General features: G+C 53.7%; 1 protein-coding gene across 1 annotated transcript in view; it reads right to left on the reverse strand.

Annotated features, from left to right (window-relative positions):
* The window catches only part of LOC145339480 (uncharacterized), a 46,492-nt gene that overhangs the window by 5,397 nt on the left and 13,595 nt on the right, over positions 1-27,500 (reverse strand). Inside the window, exons 2-7 of the mRNA XM_080183949.1 lie at positions 20,595-20,741; positions 19,167-19,947; positions 15,355-15,403; positions 10,847-13,393; positions 2,458-2,699; positions 1-208 (exon numbers count right to left, since the gene is read on the reverse strand). The exon at positions 1-208 is cut by the window's left edge and continues 18 nt beyond it. Coding sequence (XP_080040075.1) covers positions 1-208; positions 2,458-2,699; positions 10,847-13,393; positions 15,355-15,403; positions 19,167-19,947; positions 20,595-20,700 — 3,933 coding nt within the window. The 5' untranslated portion in view covers positions 20,701-20,741. The remainder of the gene's footprint in view (positions 209-2,457; positions 2,700-10,846; positions 13,394-15,354; positions 15,404-19,166; positions 19,948-20,594; positions 20,742-27,500) is intronic.

Below are 27,500 nucleotides of genomic sequence, written 5' to 3' on the forward strand. Positions count from 1 at the left end.
AATGTTCCCATCTTGTGTTGTTGTGTCAGCTCCTCCGTCGATTCCCTCTGGCGTTCCGGCTGCCTGTGGGTCTCCCGGTTCCGGCTCCTCCATTTCCTTAGTCACAGTCGGCGTAGCGCCTTCAGTCTCACTGGAATCCACGGTCACCCCATTCAGCTCCAAACCAGAGCTCAAATCCACTGTCCCGTTTGTCTCCGCAGTCTGTTCACTGGAAAGGTGACAGCATCAGGGTCAGTAACAGATTCCCCACAAACGGCAAGGCCTGACTGAGAGACTCCCTCTTTAAACAGAGTCCCTGACGGAGAGACTCCCCCTTTAAACAGAGTCCCTGACGGAGAGACTCCCTCTTTAAACAGAGTCCCTGACGGAGAGACTCCCCCCTTTAAACAGAGTCCCTGATGGAGAGACTCCCCCTTTAAACAGAGTCCCTGACGGAGAGACTCCCCCTTTAAACAGAGTCCCTGACGGAGAGACTCCCCCCTTTAAACAGAGTCCCTGACGGAGAGACTCCCCCTTTAAACAGAGTCCCTGACGGAGAGACTCCCCCTTTAAACAGAGTCCCTGACGGAGAGACTCCCCCCTTTAAACAGAGTCCCTGACGGAGAGACTCCCCCTTTAAACAGAGTCCCTGACGGAGAGACTCCCCCTTTAAACAGAGTCCCTGACGGAGAGACTCCCCCTTTAAACAGAGTCCCTGACGGAGAGACTCCCCCTTTAAACAGAGTCCCTGATGGAGAGACTCCCCCTTTAAACAGAGTCCCTGATGGAGAGACTCCCCCTTTAAACAGAGTCCCTGACTGAGAGACTCCCCCTTTAAACAGAGTCCTGACGGTGAGACTCCCCCTTTAAACAGAGTCCCTGACGGAGAGACTCCCTGTTTAAACAGAGTCCCTGACGGAGAGACTCCCTCTTTAAACAGAGTCCCTGATGGAGAGACTCCCCCTTTAAACAGAGTCTCTGACGGAGAGACTCCCCCTTTAAACAGAGTCCCTGACGGAGAGACTCCCTCTTTAAACAGAGTCCCTGACGGAGAGACTCCCCCTTTAAACAGAGTCCCTGACGGAGAGACTCCCCCTTTAAACAGAGTCCCTGACGGAGAGACTCCCTCTTTAAACAGAGTCCCTGACGGAGAGACTCCCCCTTTAAACAGAGTCCCTGACGGAGAGACTCCCCCGTTAAACAGAGTCCCTGACGGAGAGACTCCCTCTTTAAACAGAGTCCCTGACGGAGAGACTCCCTCTTTAAACAGAGTCCCTGACGGAGAGACTCCCCCCTTTAAACAGAGTCCCTGACGGAGAGACTCCCCCTTTAAACAGAGTCCCTGACGGAGAGACTCCCCTTTAAACAGAGTCCCTGACGGAGAGACTCCCCTTTAAACAGAGTCCCTGACGGAGAGACTCCCCCTTTAAACAGAGTCCCTGATGGAGAGACTCCCCCTTTAAACAGAGTCCCTGACGGAGAGACTCCCCCCTTTAAACAGAGTCCTGATGGAGAGACTCCCCCTTTAAACAGAGTCCCTGACGGAGAGACTCCCCCTTTAAACAGAGTCCCTGACTGAGAGACTCCCCCTTTAAACAGAGTCCCTGACGGTGAGACTCCCCCTTTAAACAGAGTCCCTGACGGAGAGACTCCCTCTTTAAACAGAGTCCCTGACGGAGAGACTCCCTCTTTAAACAGAGTCCCTGATGGAGAGACTCCCCCTTTAAACAGAGTCTCTGACGGAGAGACTCCCCCTTTAAACAGAGTCCCTGACGGAGAGACTCCCTCTTTAAACAGAGTCCCTGACGGAGAGACTCCCCCTTTAAACAGAGTCCCTGACGGAGAGACTCCCTCTTTAAACAGAGTCCCTGACGGAGAGACTCCCTCTTTAAACAGAGTCCCTGACGGAGAGACTCCCCCTTTAAACAGAGTCCCTGACGGAGAGACTCCCCCGTTAAACAGAGTCCCTGACGGAGAGACTCCCTCTTTAAACAGAGTCTCTGACGGAGAGACTCCCCCTTTAAACAGAGTCCCTGACGGAGAGACTCCCTCTTTAAACAGAGTCCCTGACGGAGAGACTCCCCCTTTAAACAGAGTCCCTGATGGAGAGACTCCCTCTTTAAACAGAGTCCCTGACGGAGAGACTCCCCCTTTAAACAGAGTCCCTGACGGAGAGACTCCCTCTTTAAACAGAGTCCCTGACGGAGAGACTCCCCCTTTAAACAGAGTCCCTGACGGAGAGACTCCCCCGTTAAACAGAGTCCCTGACGGAGAGACTCCCTCTTTAAACAGAGTCCCTGACGGAGAGACTCCCCCTTTAAACAGAGTCCCTGACGGAGAGACTCCCCCATTAAACAGAGTCCCTGACGGAGAGACTCCCCCTTTAAACAGAGTCCCTGACTGAGAGACTCCTCCTTTAAACAGAGTCCCTGACTGAGAGACTGCCTCTCACTGAAACGTGTTATGAGGAGTTTTTACCTTGAGTGCGAGTTTATCTTTCCATCGATCTCACTGGGTTCTAAGGTCTCCTTTGAATGTCGCAGTTCGCTGCGGAGGAGGAGGTCACTGGGGTTTAATCTCACAGGAACCTGCTCCGACCTCTCTCGCTCGGGCCCCTCTTGCTCCCTGACCTCGGGGTCCGAACCCTCTCCATTCTCCCCCTGCCAGTCCTCTGCGTACTGACAGGTGTGGCTCTCCCCACTCTGTGGGTCCCCGTCGCACTGTGCAGGGAACAGGGCAAAGATTAATACTCACACACTCACAATCACTTACACACACGGTGAGGCCAGTTAATCCCCCCTCCCTGCCCCCCTCCGACAGGGGAACAGGCTGCCCAATGTCTGAGTGTAAATGGGGGAGAGGTGGTGGGGGGGGGAGAGGTGGTGGCGGGGGGAGAGGTGGTGGGGGGGGAGAGTGGGGGGGGGGAGAGGTGGTGGGGGGGGGGAGAGGTGGTGGGGGGGGAGAGGTGGTGGGGGGGGGAGAGGTGGTGGTGGGGGGGGGAGGGTGGTGGTGGGGGGGGAGAGGTGGTGGTGGGGGGGGGAGAGGTGGTGGGGGTCAGAGGGTTAATTCTTGCCTCCCCCCGTTCCCCCCTACTTCAATAGGCACTGTCTCTACTCATCGCTATCTCAAACTCCTTGGAGTAGCGGCTGTTTAGTTTGCGGGAATGAGCGTCATTCCCGATTCTGGGATCTGTAGACTGACATACGGAGTGTGTCTGCAGTGCCATCCTCCACAGGAGGGAGTCGATTGTGACGTGAGTGGTTTGTGTGGTCCCTACATCCATCGTTCCAGTGACTGCACTCCCCCCACACACCCCCCCCGCAGCACCCACACTCCCCCAACCCCCCCTGCAGCCCCCACACACCACCACCCCCCCCCCATAGAGCTCTGAGACACAGTCTGATCTCAGTCTGTCCCTTCCCCTGCCTCTGATGTCACAGTGAGAATGGTGCGTGAGAGAGTTTGTGCGTGAGAGAGTTTGTGCGTGAAGAGTTTGTGCGTGAGAGAGTTTGTGCGTGAGAGAGTTTGTGCGTGAGAGAGTTTGTGCGTGAGAGAGTTGTGCGTGAGAGAGTTTGTGCGTGAGAGAGTTTGTGCGTGAGAGAGTTTGTGCGTGAGAGAGTTTGTGCGTGAGAGAGTTTGGGGAGTTGCGGAGAGTTGGCGTGTGTGTGAATTTGAGAGTTTGTGTGTGTGTATGTGGAGTTTGTGTGTGAGTTTGTGTGTCTGAGTGTGTGTGTGAGTGTGTGTGTGTTTGTGTGAGAGTTTGTGTGTGTGTGTGAATTTGAGAGTTTGTGCGTGTGTGTGAATTTGAGAGTTTGTGTGTGTGTGTATGTGTGTGAGAGAGAGTTTGTGTGTGAGTTTGTGTGTGTGAGAGAGAGTTTGTGTGTGAGTTTGTGTGTGAGTGTGAATTTGAGAGTTTGTGTGAGTGTGTGTGTACCTAAGGGAGATCTTGCCGGAACTTGTCCAACAACCGGCTCCCACAGTCCTGGGAGACTCTGCTCGCACCCCTCCCTGTTCGTCATCCTCCTGTCTGTCTCTGTCTCTGTCTCTCTGGGACACACCTTTCATTCAGAGTGCCAGCCTTAAAGGGACAGGACCTACAGAGCCAGCTTTAGGAGGACAGAACAAGCAGTCAACAGCCTTGAAAGGGCAGACCAGATCATCCCTCGCCTTAAAGGGAACAGGAGTCACAGACAGAGGCTCGAAAAGAGCAGATAGCACAGGCCTCAATTGTGGATAGAGGATTGGCTGTCTAACAGGAAGCAGAGAGTGGGGGTCAATGGGTGCTATTCAGATTGGCGGTTGGTGAGTAGTGGAGTGCCCCAGGGGTCGGTGCTGGGGCCTCAGCTATTTACCATTTATATAGATGATCTGGAGGAGGGGGCTGAATGTAGGGTGACGAAATTTGCTGATGACACAATGATGAGTGGAAAAGCAAATTGTGCGGAGGGTGTGGAAAGTCTGCAGAGGGATCTGGATAGGCTGAGTGAGTGGGCGAGGACCTGGCAGATGGAGTACAATGTTAGGAAGTGTGAGGTTATCCACTTTGGCAGAAATAATAGTAGGAGGGATTACTATTTAAAGGGCGAAAAACTGCAGCAGGCGACGGTGCAGAGGGACCTGGGGGTCCTTGTGCATGAGTCGCAAAATCCCAGCCGACAGGTGCAGCAGGTGGTCAGGAAGGCGAATGGGATGCTGGCCTTCATAGCGAGGGGGATTGAATATAAAAGTAGGGAGGTCTTGCTGCAGCTGTATAGGGCATTGGTGAGGCCGCAGCTGGAGTACTGTGTGCAGTTTTGGGCGCTGCACATGCACAAGGATATATTGGCCTTGGAGGGAGTGCAGAGGAGGTTTACTAGGCTGATACTGGAGATGAGGGGGTTGAGCTATGAGGAGAGGCTGAATAAACTAGGCTTGTACTCGTTAGAGTTTAGAAGACTGAGGGGGGATCTTATAGAAACGTATAAGATGATGAATGGGATGGATAGGATAGAGGTGGAGAGACTCTTCCCGCTCAGAAAAGACAGTAGGACTAGGGGGCACAGCCTCAAGATAAAAGGGGGGCAGTTTAGAACGGAGTTGAGGAGGAACTTCTTCACTCAAAGGGTGGTGAATCTCTGGAATTCTCTGCCCGTTGAAGTGGTGGAGGCTGCCTCGCTAAATATTTTTAAGACGCGGGTTGATGGGTTTTTGATAAGAGAGGGGATTAAGGGTTATGGGGAGAGGGCGGGAATGTGGAACTGAGCCACGACAGATCAGCCATGATCTTATTGAATGGCGGGGCAGGCTCGAAGGGCTAGATGGCCTACTCCTGCTCCTATTTCTTATGTTCTTATGGCCTTAAAGGGACAGGGTGCACAGGTAGTACAGGCCTTAAAGGCACAGGACGTATTCGCGAGAGACAAAAAGCTTCAACTAGTCCCTTATTTTCTGCACAGTTCTCCAGGGTGTGTACTGTCCCTTTAACTGTGCTGGCGTGGGTACCCTGTCCCTTTAAGCATGCTAGAGAGAGTCTTCTGTCTGTTTAACTGTCCCTTTTACTTAACCCATGCCCTCTGGTTTTTTTTCTCCCCTAACCTCAGTGGAAAAAGCCTGTTTGCATTCACTCTATCTATACCCATCAAAATCTTACACACCTCTATCAAATCTCCCCTCATTCTCCAGGGAATAAAGTCCTGACCTATTCAATCTCTCTCTGTAACTCAGCTTCTCAAGTCCCGGCAACATCCTTGTGAACCTTCTCTGCACTCTTTCAACCTTATTTACATCCTTTCTGTAACTAGGTGACCAAAACTCTACACAATACTCTAAATTCAGCCTCACTAATGCCTTATACAACCTCACCATAAAACTCCAACTCTTATACTCAATACTCTGATTTATAAAGGCCAATGTACTAAAAGCACTCTTTACGACCCTATCTATCTGTGACGTCACTTTTAGGGAATTCTGTACTTGTATTCCCAGATCCCTCTGTTCTACTGCACTCTTCAGAGTCCTACCATTTACCCTGTATGTTCTACTTTGGTTTGTCCTTCCAAAGTGCAATACCTCACACTTGTCTGCGTTAAACTCCATCTTCTATTTTTCAGCCCATTTTTCTAGTTGGTCCAAATCCCTCTGCAAGCTTTGGAAACCTTCCTCACTGTCCACTACACCTCCAGTCTTTGTATCATCAGCAAATTTGATGATCCAATTTACCACATTATCATCCAGATCACTGATATAGATGACAAACAACAATGGACCCAACACCGATCCCTGCAGCACACCCCTAGTCACAGGCCTCCACTCAGAGAAGCAATCCTTCACAACCACTCTCTGGCTTCTTCCAATTTACTACCTCTCCATGTATACCTAGCGACTGAACCTACCTAACTAACCTCCCATGTGGGACCTTATCAAAGGCCTTGCTGAAATCCAGGTAGACAACATCCACCGCCTTCCCTTCATCCACTTTCCTGGTAATCTCCTCGAAAAACTCTTAATAGATTGGTTAAACATGACCTACGGTGCACAAAGCCATGTTGACTCTCCCCAGTAAGTCCCTGTCTATCCAAGTATTTGTAGATCCTATCTCTTGGTACTCCTTCCAATAATTTACCTACTGACGTCAAACTTACCGGCCTATAATTTCCCGGATTACTTTTTGAGCCTTTTTTAAGCAATGGAACAACATGAGCTGTCCTCCAATCATCCGGCACCTCACCTGTGGATACCGACATTTTAAATATATCTGCCAGGGACCCTGTAACGTCAACACTCGTCTCCCTCAAGGGCCGAGGGAATACCCTGTCCGGTCCTGGGGATTTATCCACTCTGATTTGCCTCAAGACAACAAGCACCTCCTCCCCTTTAATCTGTAAAGGTTCCCTGACCTCCCTACTTGTTTGCCTTATTTCCATAGACTCCATGCCAGTTTCCTTAGTAAATACGATGCAAAAAACCCATTTAATATCTCCCCTATTTCTTTTGGTTCCATACAAAGCCAACCACTCTGATCTTCAACATAGAACATAGAACATTACAGCGCAGAACAGGCCCTTCGGCCCAATATGTTGCGCCGACCAATTAAAAAAGCAAAGACCCTCTAACCTAAACCAAACCCTTTCCATCCACAAACCTATCCACGGATCTCTTAAACGCCCCCAAACTAGGCGCATTTACAACTGCAGCAGGCAGGGCATTCCAATCCCTCACCACCCTCTGGGTAAAGAACCTACCCCTGACATCCGTCCTATAACTACCCCCCCTTAATTTAAAGCCATGCCCCCCTCGTGCTAGCTTTCTCCATCCGAGGAAAAAGGCTATCACTGTCCACCCTATCTAAACCTCTAATCATCTTATATGTTTCAATAAGGTCCCCTCTTAGCCGCCTTCTTTCTAACAAAAACAACCTCAAATCCCTCAGTCTCTCCTCATAGGACCTCCCCTCCATACCAGGCAACATCCTGGTAAACCTAAAGGACCAATTTTATCCCTTACTATCCTTTTGCTCTTAATACACCTGTAGAAGCTCTTAGGATTACCCTTCACTCTGTCTGCCAAAGCAACCTCATGTATTCTTTTAGCCCTCTTGATTTCCTTCTTAAGTAGTTTCTCGCACTTTTTGTACTCCTCAAGCATCTTATTTGTTCCCTGTTGCCTATACATGCCATACATCTCTCTCTCCTTCCTTATCAGAGTTGCAATATCCCTTGAGAACCAAGCTTCCTTATTCTTATTCACTTTGCCTGTAATCCTGACAGGAACATACAAACTCTGCGCTCTCAAAATCTCTCCTTCGAAGGCCTCCCATTTACCAATCACATCCTTGCCAGAGAACAGCCTGTCCCAATCCACGCTTTTTATATCCTTTCTCATTTCTTCAAATTTGGCCTTTTTCCAGTTTAGAACCTCAACCCGAGGACCAGATCTATCTTTATCCATGATCAAGTTGAAACTAATGGCGTTACGATCACTGGGACCAAACTGTTCCCCGACACACACTTCCGTCACTTGTCCTAACTCATTTCCTAATAGGAGATCTAATATTGCATCCTCTCTAGTCCACCTAACCTGCACATCTTTGGACACTAAGGGGTAATTTGGTACGGCCAATCCCCCTAACCCACACATCTTTCAGATACCAGAGCAGGGGTGACATTGTGGCAACGTGGGTTAGCACTGCTGCCTCACAGCACCAGGGACCCGGGTTCGATTCCCGGCTCGGGTCACTGTCTGTGCGGAGTCTGCACGTTCTCCCCGTGTCTGCGTGGGTTTCCTCCCACAGTCTGAAAGGTGTGTAGTTCGGGGGATTGGCCGTGCTAAATTGCTCCTTAATGTCAGGGGAACTAAAGGGTAAATGCGTGGGGTTAAGGGGATAGGGCCTGGGTGGGTCGGTACAGATTCGATGGGCCGAATGGTCTCCTTCTGCACTATTGGGATTTTATGGAAATATCCTCGCTGGCGCACGTAGAGGAAAGGCACCATCAAAGGTCTTAAAGGGACAGGGTGGCCCCCATAGCACAGTTAAAGGGACAGGGACATCTTCTCCCGCACAGTTAAAGGGACACTACAGACTAGTTAGTTCAGTGAAGGAGACTGAACACTCTATAGCGGTTAAACAGACAGGACACTCTCTCTAGCATGCTTAAAGGGACAGGGCACCATCTCCAGCACAGTTAAAGGGACAGTACACACACCTGGAGAACTTTATGCTGAAAATAAGGGACCAGTTGAAGCTTTTTATCTCAGGCGTGTGCGCACACACTGTGCCTGTTCCAGCTAAACACAAGAGGTTTCAGACATTCGCTAAGCTACGCCACCCCCCTGACGGGCAATGCCTCAACCAATCAGGGTCAAGGCGCCTGGATTTAAGTTGCAGATGATGCTTGGCAGTTAACTATTGGCCACCATCAACTAGTGCATTCCCCATGGCTACATCTTGGCCATTCGGAGTCCACTTGCTACCCAACCAGTGCTCTCATAGAGTGTAGATTCTTGTTTTTCGCTTATGCAGTGCCATTCTTGCGCAGTGATGTGATGAGTGCAAGGTTAGAAGCTTCAACATGCTGTGTAATTCCAGCTGTATTACCAGAACAACTATCCTTCAGGTTGGGTATGGGGACGGAATGAATTCTCCAGTCCAGCTGCAGAGAAGATCCAGACCTTACAGCCCAGTTAAAGGGACAGGACATGACCCAAAGGAATACGACGCTCTCCCTGGCAGTACACCCTTTGGATCAGAGAGGCAGGACGTGCTCCGACTCAGTTAAAGGGACAGTACACCCTCAGTAGCACGGTTAAAGGGACAGTACGCCCTCAGTAGCACAGTTAAAGGGACAGTACACCCTCAGTAGCACGATTAAAGTGACAGTACACCCTCAGTAGCACAGTTAAAGGGACAGTACGCCCTCAGTAGCACAGTTAAAGGGACAGTACGCCCTCAGTAGCACAGTTAAAGGGACAGTACACCCTCAGTAGCACGATTAAAGTGACAGTACACCCTCAGTAGCACGGTTAAAGGGACAGTACGCCCTCAGTAGCACAGTTAAAGGGACAGTACGCCCTCAGTAGCACGATTAAAGTGACAGTACACCCTCAGTAGCACGATTAAAGTGACAGTACACCCTCAGTAGCACGATTAAAGTGACAGTACACCCTCAGTAGCACGATTAAAGTGACAGTACACCCTCAGTAGCACAGTTAAAGGGAGAGTACGCCCTCAGTAGCACGATTAAAGTGACAGTACACCCTCAGTAGCACGATTAAAGTGACAGTACGCCCTCAGTAGCACGATTAAAGGGACAGTACGCCCTCAGTAGCACAGTTAAAGGGACAGTACGCCCTCAGTAGCACAGTTAAAGGGACAGTACGCCCTCAGTAGCACAGTTAAAGGGACAGTACGCCCTCAGTAGCACAGTTAAAGGGACAGTACGCCCTCAGTAGCACAGTTAAAGGGACAGTACGCCCTCAGTAGCACAGTTAAAGGGACAGTACGCCCTCAGTAGCACAGTTAAAGGGACAGTACGCCCTCAGTAGCACAGTTAAAGGGACAGTACGCCCTCAGTAGCACAGTTAAAGGGACAGTACGCCCTCAGTAGCACAGTTAAAGGGACAGTACGCCCTCAGTAGCACAGTTAAAGGGACAGTACGCCCTCAGTAGCACAGTTAAAGGGACAGTACGCCCTCAGTAGCACAGTTAAAGGGACAGTACGCCCTCAGTAGCACAGTTAAAGGGACAGTACGCCCTCAGTAGCACAGTTAAAGGGACAGTACGCCCTCAGTAGCACAGTTAAAGGGACAGTACGCCCTCAGTAGCACGGTTAAAGGGACAGTACGCCCTCAGTAGCACGGTTAAAGGGACAGTACGCCCTCAGTAGCACGGTTAAAGGGACAGTACGCCCTCAGTAGCACGGTTAAAGGGACAGTACGCCCTCAGTAGCACGGTTAAAGGGACAGTACGCCCTCAGTAGCACGGTTAAAGGGACAGTACGCCCTCAGTAGCACGGTTAAAGGGACAGTACGCCCTCAGTAGCACGGTTAAAGGGACAGTACGCCCTCAGTAGCACGGTTAAAGGGACAGTACGCCCTCAGTAGCACGGTTAAAGGGACAGTACGCCCTCAGTAGCACGGTTAAAGGGACAGTACGCCCTCAGTAGCACGGTTAAAGGGACAGTACGCCCTCAGTAGCACGGTTAAAGGGACAGTACGCCCTCAGTAGCACGGTTAAAGGGACAGTACGCCCTCAGTAGCACGGTTAAAGGGACAGTACGCCCTCAGTAGCACGATTAAAGTGACAGTATGCCCTCAGTAGCACAGTTAAAGGGACAGTACACCTGCAGAGTTAAAGGGGTCACCCCCCCCCCCACCACCCCGGTTCCATTACCTGGTCGCGCTCTCCGCTTGCTCCATTCGCTTCGCCCAGTCCCTCGCGCTGTCTGCTGACTGTGTCTCTGCCCTCGCTGCTGGTCTTGGTGTGACTCCCAGGGGTCCCCGCTGCCTCTTCCTCGGCCATGGTGGGGGGCTGGAGGTCTCTCTCGGGCTCAGACAGTTCACCTGAGGGTGTGAGTCGCTCCGTCTCCCCATCTCCCGGACGCTCTGTCTCCCCGTCCGGCCCAGTCCCCGGCTGGACAAAGGGCGAGTGGTCAGTTCTGTCTGGCTGCCCTCCAGCCCGGTCTGGAGTTCGAGGGGCCGCCCACTCGAAGGACTCGGACAGGCCCCAGTCCGAGGAGCGGGAGACGTCTGCCCCCAGACAGGACGGCTGAGGGACTGCCGGAGAGTCCCCCTCCTCCTTGGCGAGGTATCGGCTCCCTCGATTCCCCTCGACTGTCAGATCCTTTCCCTCGGCCAGATCTTCCTCATCCGCCCACTGCCCCACCCGTCTCGCCTCGGCCAGACACTCTTCCTCGGCTAGACGCTCTTCCAGATGCTTCTCCTCGGCCAGACGCTCTTCCAGACGCTTCTCCTCGGCCAGACGCTCTTCCAGACGCCTCTCCTCGGCCAGACGCTCTTCCAGACGCCTCTCCTCGGCCAGACGCTCTTCCACACGCCTCTCCTCGGCCAGACGCTCTTCCAGACGCTTCTCCTCGGCCACACCCTCTTCCACACGCTTCTCCTCGGCCAGACGCTCTTCCAGACGCTTCTCCTCGGCCAGACGCTCTTCCAGACGCCTCTCCTCGGCCAGACGCTCTTCCAGACGCTTCTCCTCGGCCAGACGCTCTTCTAGAAGCCTCTCCTCGGCCAGACGCTCTTCCAGACGCTTCTCCTCGGCCAGACGCTCTTCCACACGCTTCTCCTCGGCCAGACGCCTCTCCTCGGCCAGACGCTCTTCCAGACGCTTCTCCTCGGCCAGACGCTCTTCCAGACGCTTCTCCTCGGCCAGACACTCTTCCAGACGCTTCTCCTCGGCCAGACGCTCTTCCAGACGCTTCTCCTCGGCCAGACGCTCTTCCAGACGCTTCTCCTCGGCCAGACGCTCTTCCAGACGCTTCTCCTCGGCCAGACGCTCTTCCACACGCTTCTCCTCGGCCAGACGCTCTTCCACACACTTCTCCTCGGCCAGACGCTCTTCCAGACGCTTCTCCTCGGCCAGACGCTCTTCCAGACGCCTCTCCTCGGCCAGACGCTCTTCCAGACGCCTCTCCTCGGCCAGACGCTCTTCCAGACGCCTCTCCTCGGCCAGACGCTCTTCCAGACGCCTCTCCTCGGCCAGACGCTCTTCCAGACGCCTCTCCTCGGCCAGACGCTCTTCCAGACGCCTCTCCTCGGCCAGACACTCTTCCAGACGCCTCTCCTCGGCCACACGCTCTTCCAGACGCCTCTCCTCGGCCAGACGCTCTTCCAGACGCTTCTCCTCGGCCAGACGCTCTTCCAAATGCCTCTCCTCGGCCAGACGCTTCTCTTCGGCCAGACGCCTCTCCTCGGCCAGACGCTCTTCCAGACGCTTCTCCTCGGCCAGACGCTCTTCCAGACGCTTCTCCTCGGCCAGATGCTTCTCCTCGGCCAGACGCTCTTCCAGACGCTTCTCCTCGGCCAGACGCTCTTCCAGACGCTTCTCCTCAGCCAGACGCTCTTCCAGACGCTTCTCCTCAGCCAGACGCTCTTCCAGACGCTTCTCCTCAGCCAGACGCTCTTTCAGACGCTTCTCCTCAGCCAGACGCTCTTCCAGACGCTTCTCCTCAGCCAGACGCTTCTCCTCGGCCAGACGCTCTTCCAGACGCTTCTCCTCGGCCAGACGCTCTTCCAGACGCTTCTCCTCGGCCAGACGCTCTTCCAGACGCTTCTCCTCGGCCAGACGCTCTTCCAGACGCCTCTCCTCGGCCAGACGCTCTTCCAGACGCCTCTCCTCGGCCAGACGCTCTTCCAGACGCTTCTCCTCGGCCAGACGCTCTTCCAGACGCTTCTCCTCGGCCAGACGCTCTTCCAAATGCCTCTCAGCCAGACGCTCTTCCAGACACCTCTCCTCGGCCAGACGCTCTTCCAGATGCTTCTCCTCAGCCAGACGCTCTTCCAGACACCTCTCCTCGGCCAGACGCTCTTCCAGATGCTTCTCCTCAGCCAGACGCTCTTCCAGACACTTCTCCTCGGCCAGACGCTTCTCCTCAGCCAGACGCTCTTCCTCGGTGTCTGGAGCCTGTCTGCGCTGTCGCTCCATCAGGGCCCAGAGCCGGGGGCTGAGCTCGGCCCCGGGGGGGGGAGACGTCTGGATGGAGCCGGGGGGAGAGGAGGGGGGGACGGGGGGCACCGAGCGGCCATCGTCCCCCATGGGATCGCACTCTGCAGTAGGTAGGTCCGGCTGGAGGAGGGGACGGGCTCCTGGCTGCCCCACTGACCACCTCTCGCCGACCTCTGACCCCAGCGCCGCGTCCTCAATGACCTCTGACCCCAGCGTGCCGGAAACGATGACCTCTGACATCCGCAGCTCAGACAAAACCTGCGGGGAGACGGGGAGCAGAGTTCACCCAGACAGAGCACCCAGTCCCAGCACCCACCCACACCCACACCCAGCACCCACCCACACCCAGCACCCAGTCCCAGCACCCACCCACACCCAGTCCCAGCACCCACCCACACCCAGTCCCAGCACCCACCCACACCCAGCACCCAGTCCCAGCACCCACCGACACCCTCACCCAGCACCCAGTCCCAGTCCCAGCACCCACCCACACCCAGCACCCAGTCCCAGCACCCACCGACACCCACACCCAGCACCCAGCCCCAGCACCCACCCACACCCAGCACCCAGCCCCAGCACCCACCCACACCCACACCCAGCCCCAGCACCCACCCACACCCACACCCAGCCCCAGCACCCACCCACACCCAGCACCCAGTCCCAGCACCCACCGACACCCTCACCCAGCACCCAGTCCCAGCACCCACCCACACCCAGCACCCACCCACACCCACACCCAGCACCCAGCCCCAGCACCCACCCACACCCACACCCAGCCCCAGCACCCACCCACACCCAGCACCCAGTCCCAGCACCCACCGACACTCTCACCCAGCACCCAGTCCCAGCACCCACCGACACCCTCACCCAGCACCCACCCACACCCAGCACCCACCCACACCCACACCCAGCCCCCACCCACACCCACCACCCAGTCCCAGCACCCACCCACACCCACCACCCAGTCCCAGCACCCACCGACACCCTCACCCAGTCCCAGCACCCACCGACACCCTCACCCAGTCCCAGCACCCACCCACACCCAGCACCCACCCACACCCACACCCAGCACCCAGCCCCAGCACCCACCCACACCCACACCCAGCACCCACCCACACCCAGCACCCAGTCCCAGCACCCACCGACACCCTCACCCAGCACCCAGTCCCAGCACCCAGTCCCAGCACCCACCCACACCCAGCACCCACCCACACCCAGCACCCAGCCCCAGCACCCACCCACACCCACACCCAGCACCCAGTCCCAGCACCCACCCACACCCAGCACCCACCCACACCCACACCCAGCACCCAGTCCCAGCACCCACCCACACCCACACCCAGCACCCAGTCCCAGCACCCAGTCCCAGCACCCACCCACACCCACACCCAGCCCCAGCACCCACACCCAGCCCCAGCACCCACCCACACCCAGCACCCACCCACACCCACACCCAGCACCCAGTCCCAGCACCCACCCACACCCAGCACCCAGTCCCAGCACCCACCCACACCCAGCCCCAGCACCCACCCACACCCACACCCAGCCCCAGCACCCACCCACACCCACACCCAGCACCCAGCCCCAGCACCCACCCACACCCAGCACCCAGTCCCAGCACCCACCCACACCCAGCACCCAGTCCCAGCACCCAGCCCCAGCACCCACCCACACCCAGCACCCACCGACACCCACACCCACACCCAGTCCCAGCACCCACACCCAGCCCCACCACCCAGGCCCAGCACCCACCGACACCCTCACCCAGCACCCAGTCCCAACACCCACACCCAGCACCCAGTCCCAGCACCCACCGACACCCACAGCCAGCACCCACCGACACCCTCACCCAGCACCCACACCCAGTCCCAGCACCCACCGACACCCACACCCAGCACCCAGTCCCAACACCCACACCCAGTCCCAGCACCCACCAACACCCACACCCAGCACCCAGTCCCAGCACCCACCCACACCCACACCCAGTCCCACCACCCACACCCAGACCCAGCACCCACCCTCCACAATCCTATCCTAGGGCCCTGACATCCCTCACCTGCTTACCCCTCCCATTCACACCCCAAACCATCCCCCCCACCCCGTCTGTTCCTTCTCCCTCCCTCATCCTCTGGTTCCCCTCTACCACCTCTCCCTCCCCCCCCCACCATTTCCTCCACTTACTCCCCAACACCCTGCCACACCCCGTACCAAACACTCACCTGGGGCTGTGTCTGGGGGCTGCTCTGCTCACCCCCAGCGGAGGGGTATCTGTCAACCAGAGGGAGAGAGAGAGAGAAATAAATCTCATCGAAATCCCACCCCCCCCCGCGCCCGCCCCACCAACCTCACTGAGAATCCCCAATCTCACACCAAACAGGGCAATCTAACACTGTGCTGTACACCAGAACATCAGCACTAGGAGCAGGAGGGGGCCATTCAGCCCCTCGAGCCTGCCCCGCCATTCAGTAAGATCATGGCTGATCCTTTCATGGGCTCAGCTCCACTTACCCGCCCGCTCACCATAACCCTTAATTCCTTTACTGTTCAAAAATCTTTCTATCCTTGCCCTAAAAGATACCGGAGTTGAGGGGGTTGAGCTATGAGGAGAGGCTGAATAAACTAGGCTTGTACTCGTTAGAGTTTAGAAGAATGAGGGGAGATCTCATTGAGACATATAAGATGATGAATGGGATGGATAGGATAGAGGTGGAGAGACTCTTCCCGCTCAGAAAAGACAGTAGTACTAGGGGGCACAGCCTCAAGATAAAGGGGAGGCGGTTTAGAACAGAGTTGAGGAGGAACTTCTTCACTCAAAGGGTGGTGAATCTCTGGAATTCTCTGCCCGTTGAAGTGGTGGAGGCTGCCTCGCTAAATATTTTTAAGAAGCGGGTTGATGGGTTCTTGATAAGAGAGGGGATTAAGGGTTATGGGGAGAGGGCGGGAAAGTGGAACTGAGCCACGACAGATCAGCCATGATCTTATTGAATGGCGGGGCAGGCTCGAAGGGCTAGATGGCCTACTCCTGCTCCTATTTCTTATGTTCTTATGTTCTTAAAAACATTCAATGAGGGAGCCTCAACTGGGCAGGGATTTCCACAGATTCACAACCCTTTGTGTGAAGAAGTTCCTCCTCAACTCAGTCCTAAATCTGCTCCCCCTTATTCTGAGACCGTGCCCCCTAGTTCTAGTTTTACCTGCCAGTGGAAACAACCTCCCTGCTTCTATCTTATCTATTCGCTTCGTAATCTTATATGTTTCTATAAGATCTCCCCTCATTCTTCTGAATTCCAATGAGTATAGCCCCAGTCTACTCAGTCTCTCCTCATAATCCAACCCTCTCAACTCCGGAATCACCCTAGTGAATCTCCTCTGTACCCCCTCCAGTGCCAGTATATCCTTTCTCAAGAAAGGAGACCAAAACTGTACACAGTAACTCCAGGTGTGGCCTCACCAGCACCTTATACAGCTGCAACATAACCTCACTGTTTTTAAACTCCATCCCTCTGGCAATGAAGGACAAAATTCCATTTACCTTCTTCATTACCTGCTGCACCTACAAACCAACTCCTTGAGATTCCTGCACAAGGACACCCAGATCCCTCTGCACAGCAGCATGCTACAATTTTTTACCATTTAACTTATAGTCCATAATAATAATGTTAGTGTTTGATGAGGACAGTGTAGAGGGAGCTTTACTCTGTATCTAACCCCGTGCTGTATCTGTCCTGGGAATGTTTGATGGGGGGACAGTGTAGAGGGAGCTTTACTCTGTATCCAACCCCGTGCTGTACCTGTCCTGGGAGTGTTTGATGGGGGGACAGTGTAGAGGGAGCTTTACTCTGTATCTAACCCCGTGCTGTACCTGTCCTGGGGGTGTTTGATGGGGGGACAATGTAGAGGGAGCTTTACTCTGTATCTAACCCTGTGCTGTACCTGTCCTGGGAGTGCTTGATGGGGGGACAGTGTAGAGGGAGCTTTACTCTGTATCTAACCCCGTGCTGTACCTGTCCTGGGAGTGTTTGATGGGGGGACAGTGTAGAGGGAGCTTTACTCTGTATCTAACCCCGTGCTGTACCTGTCCCGGGAGTGTTTGATGGGGGGACAGTGTAGAGGGAGCTTTACTCTGTATCTAACGCCGTGCTGTACCTGTCCTGGGAGTATTTGATGGGGACAGTGTAGAGGGAGCTTTACTCTGTATCTAACCCCGTGCTGTACCTGTCCCGGGAGTGTTTGATGGGGGGACAGTGTAGAGGGAGCTTTACTCTGTATCTAACCCCGTGCTGTACCTGTCCTGGGAGTATTTGATGGGGACAGTGTAGAGGGAGCTTTACTCTGTATCTAACCCCGTGCTGTACCTGTCCCGGGAGTGTTTGATGGGGGGACAGTGTAGAGGGAGCTTTACTCTGTATCTAACCCCGTGCTGTACCTGTCCTGGGAGTGTTTGATGGGGGGACAGTTTAGAGGGAACTTTACTCTGTATCTAACCCCGTGCTGTACCTGTCCTGGGAGTGTTTGATGGGGGACAGTGTAGAGGGAGCTTTACTCTGTATCTAACCCCATGCTGTACCTGTCCTGGGAGTGTTTGATGGGGACAGTGTAGAGGGAGCTTTACTCTGTATCTAACCCCGTGCTGTACCTGTCCTGGGAGTGTTTGATGGGGGGACAGTGCAGAGGGAGCTTTACTCTGTATCTAACCCCATGCTGTACCTGTCCTGGGAGTGTTTGATGGGGGGACAGTGTAGAGAGAGCTTTACTCTGTATCTAACCCCGTGCTGTACCTGTCCTGGGAGTGTTTGATGGGGGGACAGTGTAGAGGGAGCTTTACTCTGTATCTAACCCTGTGCTGTACCTGTCCTGGGAGTGTTTAATGGGGACAGTGTAGAGGGAGCTTTACTCTGTATCTAACCCCGTGCTGTCCCTGTCCTGGGAGTGTTTGATGGGGGGACAGTGTAGAGGGAGCTTTACTCTGTATCTAACCCCGTGCTGTACCTGTCCTGGGAGTGTTTGATGGGGGGGACAGTGTAGAGGGAGCTTTACTCTGTATCTAACCCCGTGCTGTACCTGTCCTGGGAGTGTTTGATGGGGGACAGTGTAGAGGGAGCTTTACTCTGTATCTAACCCCGTGCTGTACCTGTCCTGGGAGTGTTTGATGGGGGGACAGTGTAGAGGGAGCTTTACTCTGTATCTAACCCCGTGCTGTACCTGTCCTGGGAGTGTTTGATGGGGGACAGTGTAGAGGGAGCTTTACTCTGTATCTAACCCCGTGCTGTACCTGTCCTGGGAGTGTTTGATGGGGGACAGTGTAGAGGGAGCTTTACTCTATATCTAATCCTGTGCTGTACCTGTCCTGGGAGTGTTTGATGGGGGGGACAGTGTAGAGGGAGCTTTACTCTGTATCTAACCCCGTGCTGTACCTGTCCTGGGAATGTTTGATGGGGGGACAGTGTAGAGGGAGCTTTACTCTGTATCTAACCCCGTGCTGTACCTGTCCTGGGAGTGTTTGATGGGGACAGTGTAGAGGGAGCTTTACTCTGTATCTAACCCCGTGCTGTACCTGTCCTGGGAGTGTTTGATGGGGGGACAGTGTAGAGGGAGCTTTACTCTGTATCTAACCCCGTGCTGTACCTGTCCTGGGAGTGTTTGATGGGGGGACAGTTTAGAGGGAGCTTTACTCTGTATCTAACCCCGTGCTGTACCTGTCCTGGGAGTGTTTGATGGGGGGGACAGTGTAGAGGGAGCTTTACTCTGTATCTAACCCCGTGCTGTACCTGTCCTGGGAGTGTTTGATGGGGGACAGTGTAGAGGGAGCTTTACTCTGTATCTAACCCCGTGCTGTACCTGTCCTGGGAGTGTTTGATGGGGGACAGTGTAGAGGGAGCTTTACTCTGTATCTAACCCCGTGCTGTACCTGTCCTGGGAGTGTTTGATGGGGGGACAGTGTAGAGGGAGCTTTACTCTGTATCTAACCCCGTGCTGTACCTGTCCTGGGAGTGTTTGATGGGGGGGGACAGTGTGTGGCGATCTCACTTGCCTGTGTTCTGGTGCCTGGGGGCTGGTGGTGCTGGTTTCGGCGCTCTGTCCGTCCCGTGCTGGTGTTTCTGGGCTGCTTTCCGTACAGACGGAGTGAGCCAGCGATGCCGGCCGGTTTTCCTTGCCCTCTCTTGCTGGGACGGTGAACACTCCTCCTGCTGGTTCCCGGTTGAAGAAGGCAAAGGAAGTGGATCCAAAACGTGGCGACACCTCGCTGGACGAGAGTTCCCGGCTCCTCCTCCGCCCGCCTCCAGCTCCTTCCCCCTCCCGCTTCGGCTCCTCCATCTTGGCCAGGATCTCCTCCACCGTGGTGCCGGGGAATCTCTTCCCGGAGCCCCGCACTGCCACTGGCCTGACCCGGAACACCGGCTTCCCAGCTGGCCGCTCGGCCGCAGCTGCCGGCTGGCCGGCCAGGGGAGGCGGCGCGGGGCCGGCTGAGGGTGAGGTAGAGGGCGGGGGGCTCCTCATGGCCTCGGCCAGCAGCTCCAGCAGGGGTGGAGCCGCCGGGGCCGGGGCCGGGGCAGGGGCAGGGGCAGGGGAGGAGAGGGGGTGTCCTCCAGGAACCGGGGTCAGGGGCGAGGTGGGCGAGGCGCAGGGCGAGGCAGCAGACGTTGAGGGGCGGCGGACTGGCTGATGAGGCCGGCCTCCGGGGGCGCCATAGGGCCTGGGCCCAGCCAACGAGTTGACTTTGCGAAGGGACGGCAGCTCAGCCAGGGGGGGCTTCGCAGCAAAGGGTTTGGGAGGGACGGTAGGCTTGGTTTTGACAGGTGGATTGGGAGCACCTGAAATCAAAAGAGAGGCAGTGAGAGTGAATAACTCCTCCGACCGCTGTCACACACACACACCAGTTCCACTCACATGTCCGCTACGACTCTCACCAACTTTTACAGATGCCCCATAGAAAGCATTCTTTCTGGTTGTGTCACAGCTCGGTCTGGGCTCCTGCTCTGCCCAAGACCACAAGGAACTACAAAAGGGTGGTGAATGTAGCCCCCAATCCCATCACACAAACCAGCCTCCCATCCATTGACTCTGTCTACACTTCCCGCTGCCTCGGGGAAAAGCAGCCGGTATAATCAAGGACCCCCCCACACACACACCCCGGACATTCTCTCTCCCACCTTCTTCCATCGGGAAAAAGATACAAAAGTCTGAGGTCCCGTACCGACCGACTCAAGAACAGCTTCTTCCCTGCTGCTGTCAGACTTTTGAATGGACCGACCTCACATTAAGCTGATCTTTCTCCACACCCTCGCTGTGACTGTAACACGACATTCTGCACTCTCTCCCGTCCTTCTCCCCTATGTACTCTATGCACGGTATGCGTTGTGCAGCGTGCAAGAAACAATACTTTTCACTGTATCCCAGTACATGTGACAATAATGAATCCAATCCCAACCCTCCCCGCCCACAGGGTACAAACACTCACCAGGGCCCGTGGATGAGTTATTGGCTGAATCCAGTAGGACTGCTAATGGCTTCCTGTCTGAGAGTGACTCAGGCAGAGGAGTGGTTGCGATCTGTGTCTCAGTCATCCTCCAATCTGTTCACAGACCCCACTCACCGCAATCCCATTCTGCAAGAACAAGGCAGAGGATTAAATTAGAATCATACCACCATCAGAACTCAGCCTATCGAGTCTGCTCCAGCATCGTTTTACAACCCCATTCTCCCGACTTCTTCCCGTCATCTTTGACCCCTTATTAATCAGGGACCGATCTATCTCTGTCTTAAAGACACTCAGTGACCCGGCCTCCTCTGTGGCAAAGAGTTCCCCACATTCCCCACTCTCTGGCTGAAGAAATCCCCCCTCATCTCTGTTTTAAAGGATCATCCCTTTACCCTGAGGTTGTTCCCTCTGGTTCTAGTTTTTCCTACTAGTGGAAACACCCTCTCCACGTCCACTCTATCCAGGGCCTCGCAGTATCCTGTAAGTTTCAATAAGATCCCCCCCCTCATCCTTCTAAACTCCATCGAGTACAGACCCAGAGTCCTCAACCCGTTCCTCATCCGACAAGCTCTTCATTCCAGGGATCATTCCTGTGAACCTCCTCTGGATCCTTTCCAAGACCGGCACATCCTTCCTTAGATACGGGGCCCAAAACTGGTCTGGTCTGACCCGAGCCTTATCCAGCCTCAGAAGTCCATCCCTGCTCTTGTATTCTAGCCCTCTCGACATGAATGCTAACATTGTATTTACCTTCCTAACTGCCGACTGTAACTTCATTGCAGTGTTAATGTAAGCCTATTTGTGACATTAACCAATAAACTTTAAACCTCATGCGTCAACCTGTTTGAATGACCCTCATCGTGTTCCACAGCCAATCAGGGAGATGCTGAGGCTCACTGTGCAGGTGTGGGACCTCCATCTCCTTCTGAGATTGGTCAATCCTTCAGTAAAGGGGGGAGAGTATGAGGAATCCGGAATAAAACAAACAGTATTCAAGAATAAGGAGGGAATTCTCAACATAGACAAGACACTAGTTAGACTTCAGCTCGAGTATTGTGGACAGTTCTGGGCGCCAAAATGTAGGAACAATATGAACTCACTGGAGAGCATGGAGGGGTTAAAAGGATATTTCCAAGGATTCAGAACCTTCACATAACATGACGGATTGGAGAGTTCAGACTGTTCTCCCTGGAGACAAAAATGTGAACAGGAGATTTGACAGTGCGGCGCTCCCTCAGCACTGACCCTCTGACAGTGCGGCACTCCCTCAGCACTGACCCTCTGACAGTGCGGCACTCCCTCAGCACTGACCCTCTGACAGTGCGGCACTCCCTCAGCACTGACCCTCTGACAGTGCGGCACTCCCTCAGCACTGACCCTCTGACAGTGCGGCGCTCCCTCAGCACTGACCCTCTGACAGTGCGGCGCTCCCTCAGCACTGACCCTCTGACAGTGCGGCACTCCCTCAGCACTGACCCTCTGACAGTGCGGCCCTCCCTCAGCACTGACCCTCTGACAGTGCGGCACTCCCTCAGCACTGACCCTCTGACAGTGCGGCACTCCCTCAGCACTGACCCTGTGTCATTGCTGGGGCAGAAAAGATTTCAGTGTGTGTGTGAGCCCGGGTGTGAAGGAACACTCCTTTAATAGTGATTTCAGTGTGTGAGAGCCCGGGTGTGAAGGAACACTCCTTTAATAGTGATTTCAGTGTGTGTGTGAGCTCGGGTGTGAAGGAACACTCCTTTAATAGTGATTTCAGTGTGTGTGAGAGCCCGGGTGTGAAGGAACACTCCTTTAATAGTGATTTCAGTGTGTGTGTGAGAGCCCGGGTGTGAAGGAACACTCCTTTAATAGTGATTTCAGTGTGTGTGTGAGAGCCCGGGTGTGAAGGAACACTCCTTTAATAGTGATTTCAGTGTGTGTGAGAGAGCCCGGGTGTGAAGGAACACTCCTTTAATAGTGATTTCAGTGTGTGTGTGAGCCCGGGTGTGAAGGAACACTCCTTTAATAGTGATTTCAGTGTGTGTGAGAGCCCGGGTGTGAAGGAACACTCCTTTAATAGTGATTTCAGTGTGTGTGTGAGCCCGGGTGTGAAGGAACACTCCTTTAATAGTGATTTCAGTGTGTGTGAGAGCCCGGGTGTGAAGGAACACTCCTTTAATAGTGATTTCAGTGTGTGTGTGAGAGCCCGGGTGTGAAGGAACACTCCTTTAATAGTGATTTCAGTGTGTGTGTGTGAGAGCCCGGGTGTGAGGGAACACTCCTTTAATAGTGATTTCAGTGTGTGTGTGAGCCCAGGTGTGAAGGAACACTCCTTTAATAGTGATTTCAGTGTGTGTGTGAGCCCGGGTGTGAAGGAACACTCCTTTAATAGTGATTTCAGTGTGTGTGTGTGAGCCCGGGTGTGAAGGAACACTCCTTTAATAGTGATTTCAGTGTGTGTGAGAGCCCGGGTGTGAAGGAACACTCCTTTAATATTGATTTCAGTGTGTGTGAGCCCGGGTGTGAAGGAACACTCCTTTAATAGTGATTTCAGTGTGTGTGAGAGCCCGGGTGTGAAGGAACACTCCTTTAATAGTGATTTCAGTGTGTGTGTGAGCCCGGGTGTGAAGGAACACTCCTTTAATAGTGATTTCAGTGTGTGTGTGTGAGCCCGGGTGTGAAGGAACACTCCTTTAATAGTGATTTCAGTGTGTGTGAGAGCCCGGGTGTGAAGGAACACTCCTTTAATATTGATTTCAGTGTGTGTGAGCCCGGGTGTGAAGGAACACTCCTTTAATAGTGATTTCAGTGTGTGTGAGAGCCCGGGTGTGAAGGAACACTCCTTTAATAGTGATTTCGGAGTGTGTGTGTGAGAGCCCGGGTGTGAAGGAACACTCCTTTAATAGTGATTTCAGTGTGTGTGAGAGCCCGGGTGTGAAGGAACACTCCTTTAATAGTGATTTCAGTGTGTCTGTGAGCCCGGGTGTGAAGGAACACTCCTTTAATAGTGATTTCAGTGTGTGTGAGCCTGGGTGTGAAGGAACACTCCTTTAATAGTGATTTCAGTGTGTCTGAGCCTGGGTGTGAAGGAACACTCCTTTAATAGTGATTTCAGTGTGTGTGTGAGCCCGGGTGTGAAGGAACACTCCTTTAATAGTGATTTCAGTGTGTGTGTGAGCCCGGGTGTGAAGGAACACTCCTTTAATAGTGATTTCAGTGTGTGTGAGAGAGAGCCCGGGTGTGAAGGAACACTCCTTTAATAGTGATTTCAGTGTGTGTGTGTGAGCCCGGGTGTGAAGGAACACTCCTTTAATAGTGATTTCAGTGTGTGTGTGAGCCCGGGTGTGAAGGAACACTCCTTTAATAGTGATTTCAGTGTGTGTGTGTGAGCCCGGGTGTGAAGGAACACTCCTTTAATAGTGATTTCAGTGTGTGTGTGAGCCCGGGTGTGAAGGAACACTCCTTTCATAGTGATTTCAGTGTGTGTGAGAGCCCGGGTGTGAAGGAACACTCCTTTAATAGTGATTTCAGTGTGTGTGTGAGCCCGGGTGTGAAGGAACACTCCTTTAATAGTGATTTCAGTGTGTGTGAGAGAGAGCCCGGGTGTGAAGGAACACTCCTTTAATAGTGATTTCAGTGTGTGTGTGTGAGCCCGGGTGTGAAGGAACACTCCTTTAATAGTGATTTCAGTGTGTGTGTGAGCCCGGGTGTGAAGGAACACTCCTTTAATAGTGATTTCAGTGTGTGTGTGTGAGCCCGGGTGTGAAGGAACACTCCTTTAATAGTGATTTCAGTGTGTGTGTGAGCCCGGGTGTGAAGGAACACTCCTTTCATAGTGATTTCAGTGTGTGTGAGAGCCCGGGTGTGAAGGAACACTCCTTTCATAGTGATTTCAGTGTGTGTGAGAGCCCGGGTGTGAAGGAACACTCCTTTAATAGTGATTTCAGTGTGTGTGTGTGAGCCCGGGTGTGAAGGAACACTCCTTTAATAGTGATTTCAGTGTGTGTGAGAGCCCGGGTGTGAAGGAACACTCCTTTAATAGTGATTTCAGTGTGTGTGTGAGCCCAGCGATGTACCCGATGCCTGTCTCTCTCTCTCTCTTTCCCCGATTCCCTGTCTCTCTCTCTCTCTGTTTCCCCGATTCCCTGTCTCTCTCTCTCTCTGTTTCCCCGATTCCCTGTCTCTCTCTCTCTCCGTTTCCCCGATTCCCTGTCTCTCTCTCTCTCCGTTTCCCCGATTCCCTGTCTCTCTCTCTCTCCGTTTCCCCGATTCCCTGTCTCTCTCTCTCTCCGTTTCCCCGATTCCCTGTCTCTCTCTCTCTCCGTTTCCCCGATTCCCTGTCTCTCTCTCTCTCCGTTTCCCCGATTCCCTGTCTCTCTCTCTCTCCGTTTCCCCGATTCCCTGTCTCTCTCTCTCCGTTTCCCCGATTCCCTGTCTCTCTCTCTCCGTTTCCCCGATTCCCTGTCTCTCTCTCTCTCCGTTTCCCCGATTCCCTGTCTCTCTCTCTCTCCGTTTCCCCGATTCCCTGTCTCTCTCTCTCTGTTTCCCCGATTCCCTGTCTCTCTCTCTCTGTTTCCCCGATTCCCTGTCTCTCTCTCTCTCCGTTTCCCCGATTCCCTGTCTCTCTCTCTCTCTCCGTTTCCCCGATTCCCTGTCTCTCTCTCTCTCTCCGTTTCCCCGATTCCCTGTCTCTCTCTCTCTCTCCGTTTCCCCGATTCCCTGTCTCTCTCTCTCTCTCCGTTTCCCCGATTCCCTGTCTCTCTCTCTCTCTCCGTTTCCCCGATTCCCTGTCTCTCTCTCTCTCCGTTTCCCCGATTCCCTGTCTCTCTCTCTCTGTTTCCCCGATTCCCTGTCTCTCTCTCTCTCTGTTTCCCCGATTCCCTGTCTCTCTCTCTCTCTGTTTCCCCGATTCCCTGTCTCTCTCTCTCTGTTTCCCCGATTCCCTGTCTCTCTCTCTCTCCGTTTCCCCGATTCCCTGTCTCTCTCTCTCTCCGTTTCCCCGATTCCCTGTCTCTCTCTCTCTGTTTCCCCGATTCCCTGTCTCTCTCTCTCTCCGTTTCCCCGATTCCCTGTCTCTCTCTCTCTCTGTTTCCCCGATTCCCTGTCTCTCTCTCTCTCTGTTTCCCCGATTCCCTGTCTCTCTCTCTCTGTTTCCCCGATTCCCTGTCTCTCTCTCTCTCTGTTTCCCCGATTCCCTGTCTCTCTCTCTCTGTTTCCCCGATTTCCTGTCTCTCTCTCTCTGTTTCCCCGATTCCCTGGCTTCTCTCCGCAGCCGTGGTGTAAACAAACAGCTGCTTTAGATTTCCTGCTGGAACCCACAGCTGGAATTCTCCATTGATGAAGTCACAGACTCGATGTGTCTCATTGCTGGCTTGCCTCAGACTCTCTGACTAACACCCAGATCAGGAGATCGACCAGCCAGCCAGTCCTCCCGGTGCGGTTCTCGAGTCACAGATAGAGGTTTACAGCACGGAAACAGGCCCTTCGGCCCAACTTGTCCATGCCACCCCTTTTTTTAAACACTTAGCTCATCCCAATTTCCCGCATTTGGCCCCTTATCCCTCTATACCCATCGTACCCATGTAACTGTGTAAATGCTTTTTAAAAGATAAAATTGTCCCCGCCTCTACTACTGCCTCTGGCAGCTCGTTCCAGACACTCACCACCCTCTGGGTGAAAAAATTGCCCCTCTGGACCCTTTTGTATCTCTCCCCTCTCACCTTAAACCTCTGCCCTCTAGTTTTAGACTCCCCTACCTTTGGGGAAAAGATATTGACTATCTAGCTGATCTGTGCCCCTCATTATTTTATAGACCTCTATAAGATCACCCCTCAGCCTCCTACGCTCCAGAGAAAAAAGTCCCAGTCTCTCCAGCCTCTCCTTATAACTCAATCCATCAAGTCCCGGGAGCATCCTAGTAAATCTTTTCTGCGCTCTTCCTAGTTTAATAATATCCTTTCTATAATAGGGTGACCAGAACTGGACACAGTATTCCAAGTGTGGCCTTACCAATGTCTCGTACAACTTCAACAAGACGTCCCAACTCCTGTATTCAATGTTCTGACCGATGAAACCAAGCATGCCGAATGTCTTCTTCACCACTCTGTCCACCTGTGACTCCACTTTCAAGGAGCTATGAACCTGTCCCCCTAGATCTCTTTGTTCTGTAACTCTCCCCAACGCCCTACCATTAACTGAGTAAGTCCTGCCCTGGTTCAATCGACCAAAATGCATCACCTCGCATTTGTCTAAATTAAACTCCATCTGCCATTCGTCAGCCCACTGGCCCAATTGACCAAGACCCTGTTGAGCATTCCCCCTGCTCTCCGCTCACTTATGGGGCAACAGTCACCTTTTCCAAATTGTTAATGCTGCTCCCATTAAACAACACTGCCCTCCCGTCACCACAATAGGCCGATACAGTCCTGGAAAAGGCCATTCAGCCCTTTACCCACCCTGCCCTCTCGGCATGTTACTGCACATCAGAAATAGGAGCAGGAGTAGGCCATCTAGCCCTTCGAGCCTGCCCCGCCATTCAATAAGATCATGGCTGATCTGTCGTGGATCAGTTCCACTTTCCCGCCCTCTCCCCATAACCCTTAATCCCCTCTCTTATCAAAAACCCATCAACCCGCGTCTTAAAAATATTTAGCGAGGCAGCCTCCACCACTTCAACGGGCAGAGAATGCCAGAGATTCACCACCCTTTGAGTGAAGAAGTTCCTCCTCAACTCCGTTCTAAACCACCCCCCCCTTATCTTCCCCAGCAACCTTTTGTGAGGCACCTTATCGAACGCCTTCTGGAAATCTAAAATCACCACATCCACCGGTTCCCCTCTGTCAACCGCACTCGTCACACCTTCATAAAAATCCAGTAAATTCCTTAAACACGACTTTCCCTTCA

This window comes from Carcharhinus amblyrhynchos, unplaced genomic scaffold (genome assembly GCF_965287045.1).
Source record: "Carcharhinus amblyrhynchos unplaced genomic scaffold, sCarAmb.v2.hapA scaffold_493, whole genome shotgun sequence".
Classification (NCBI taxonomy): Eukaryota; Metazoa; Chordata; class Chondrichthyes; order Carcharhiniformes; family Carcharhinidae; genus Carcharhinus; species Carcharhinus amblyrhynchos.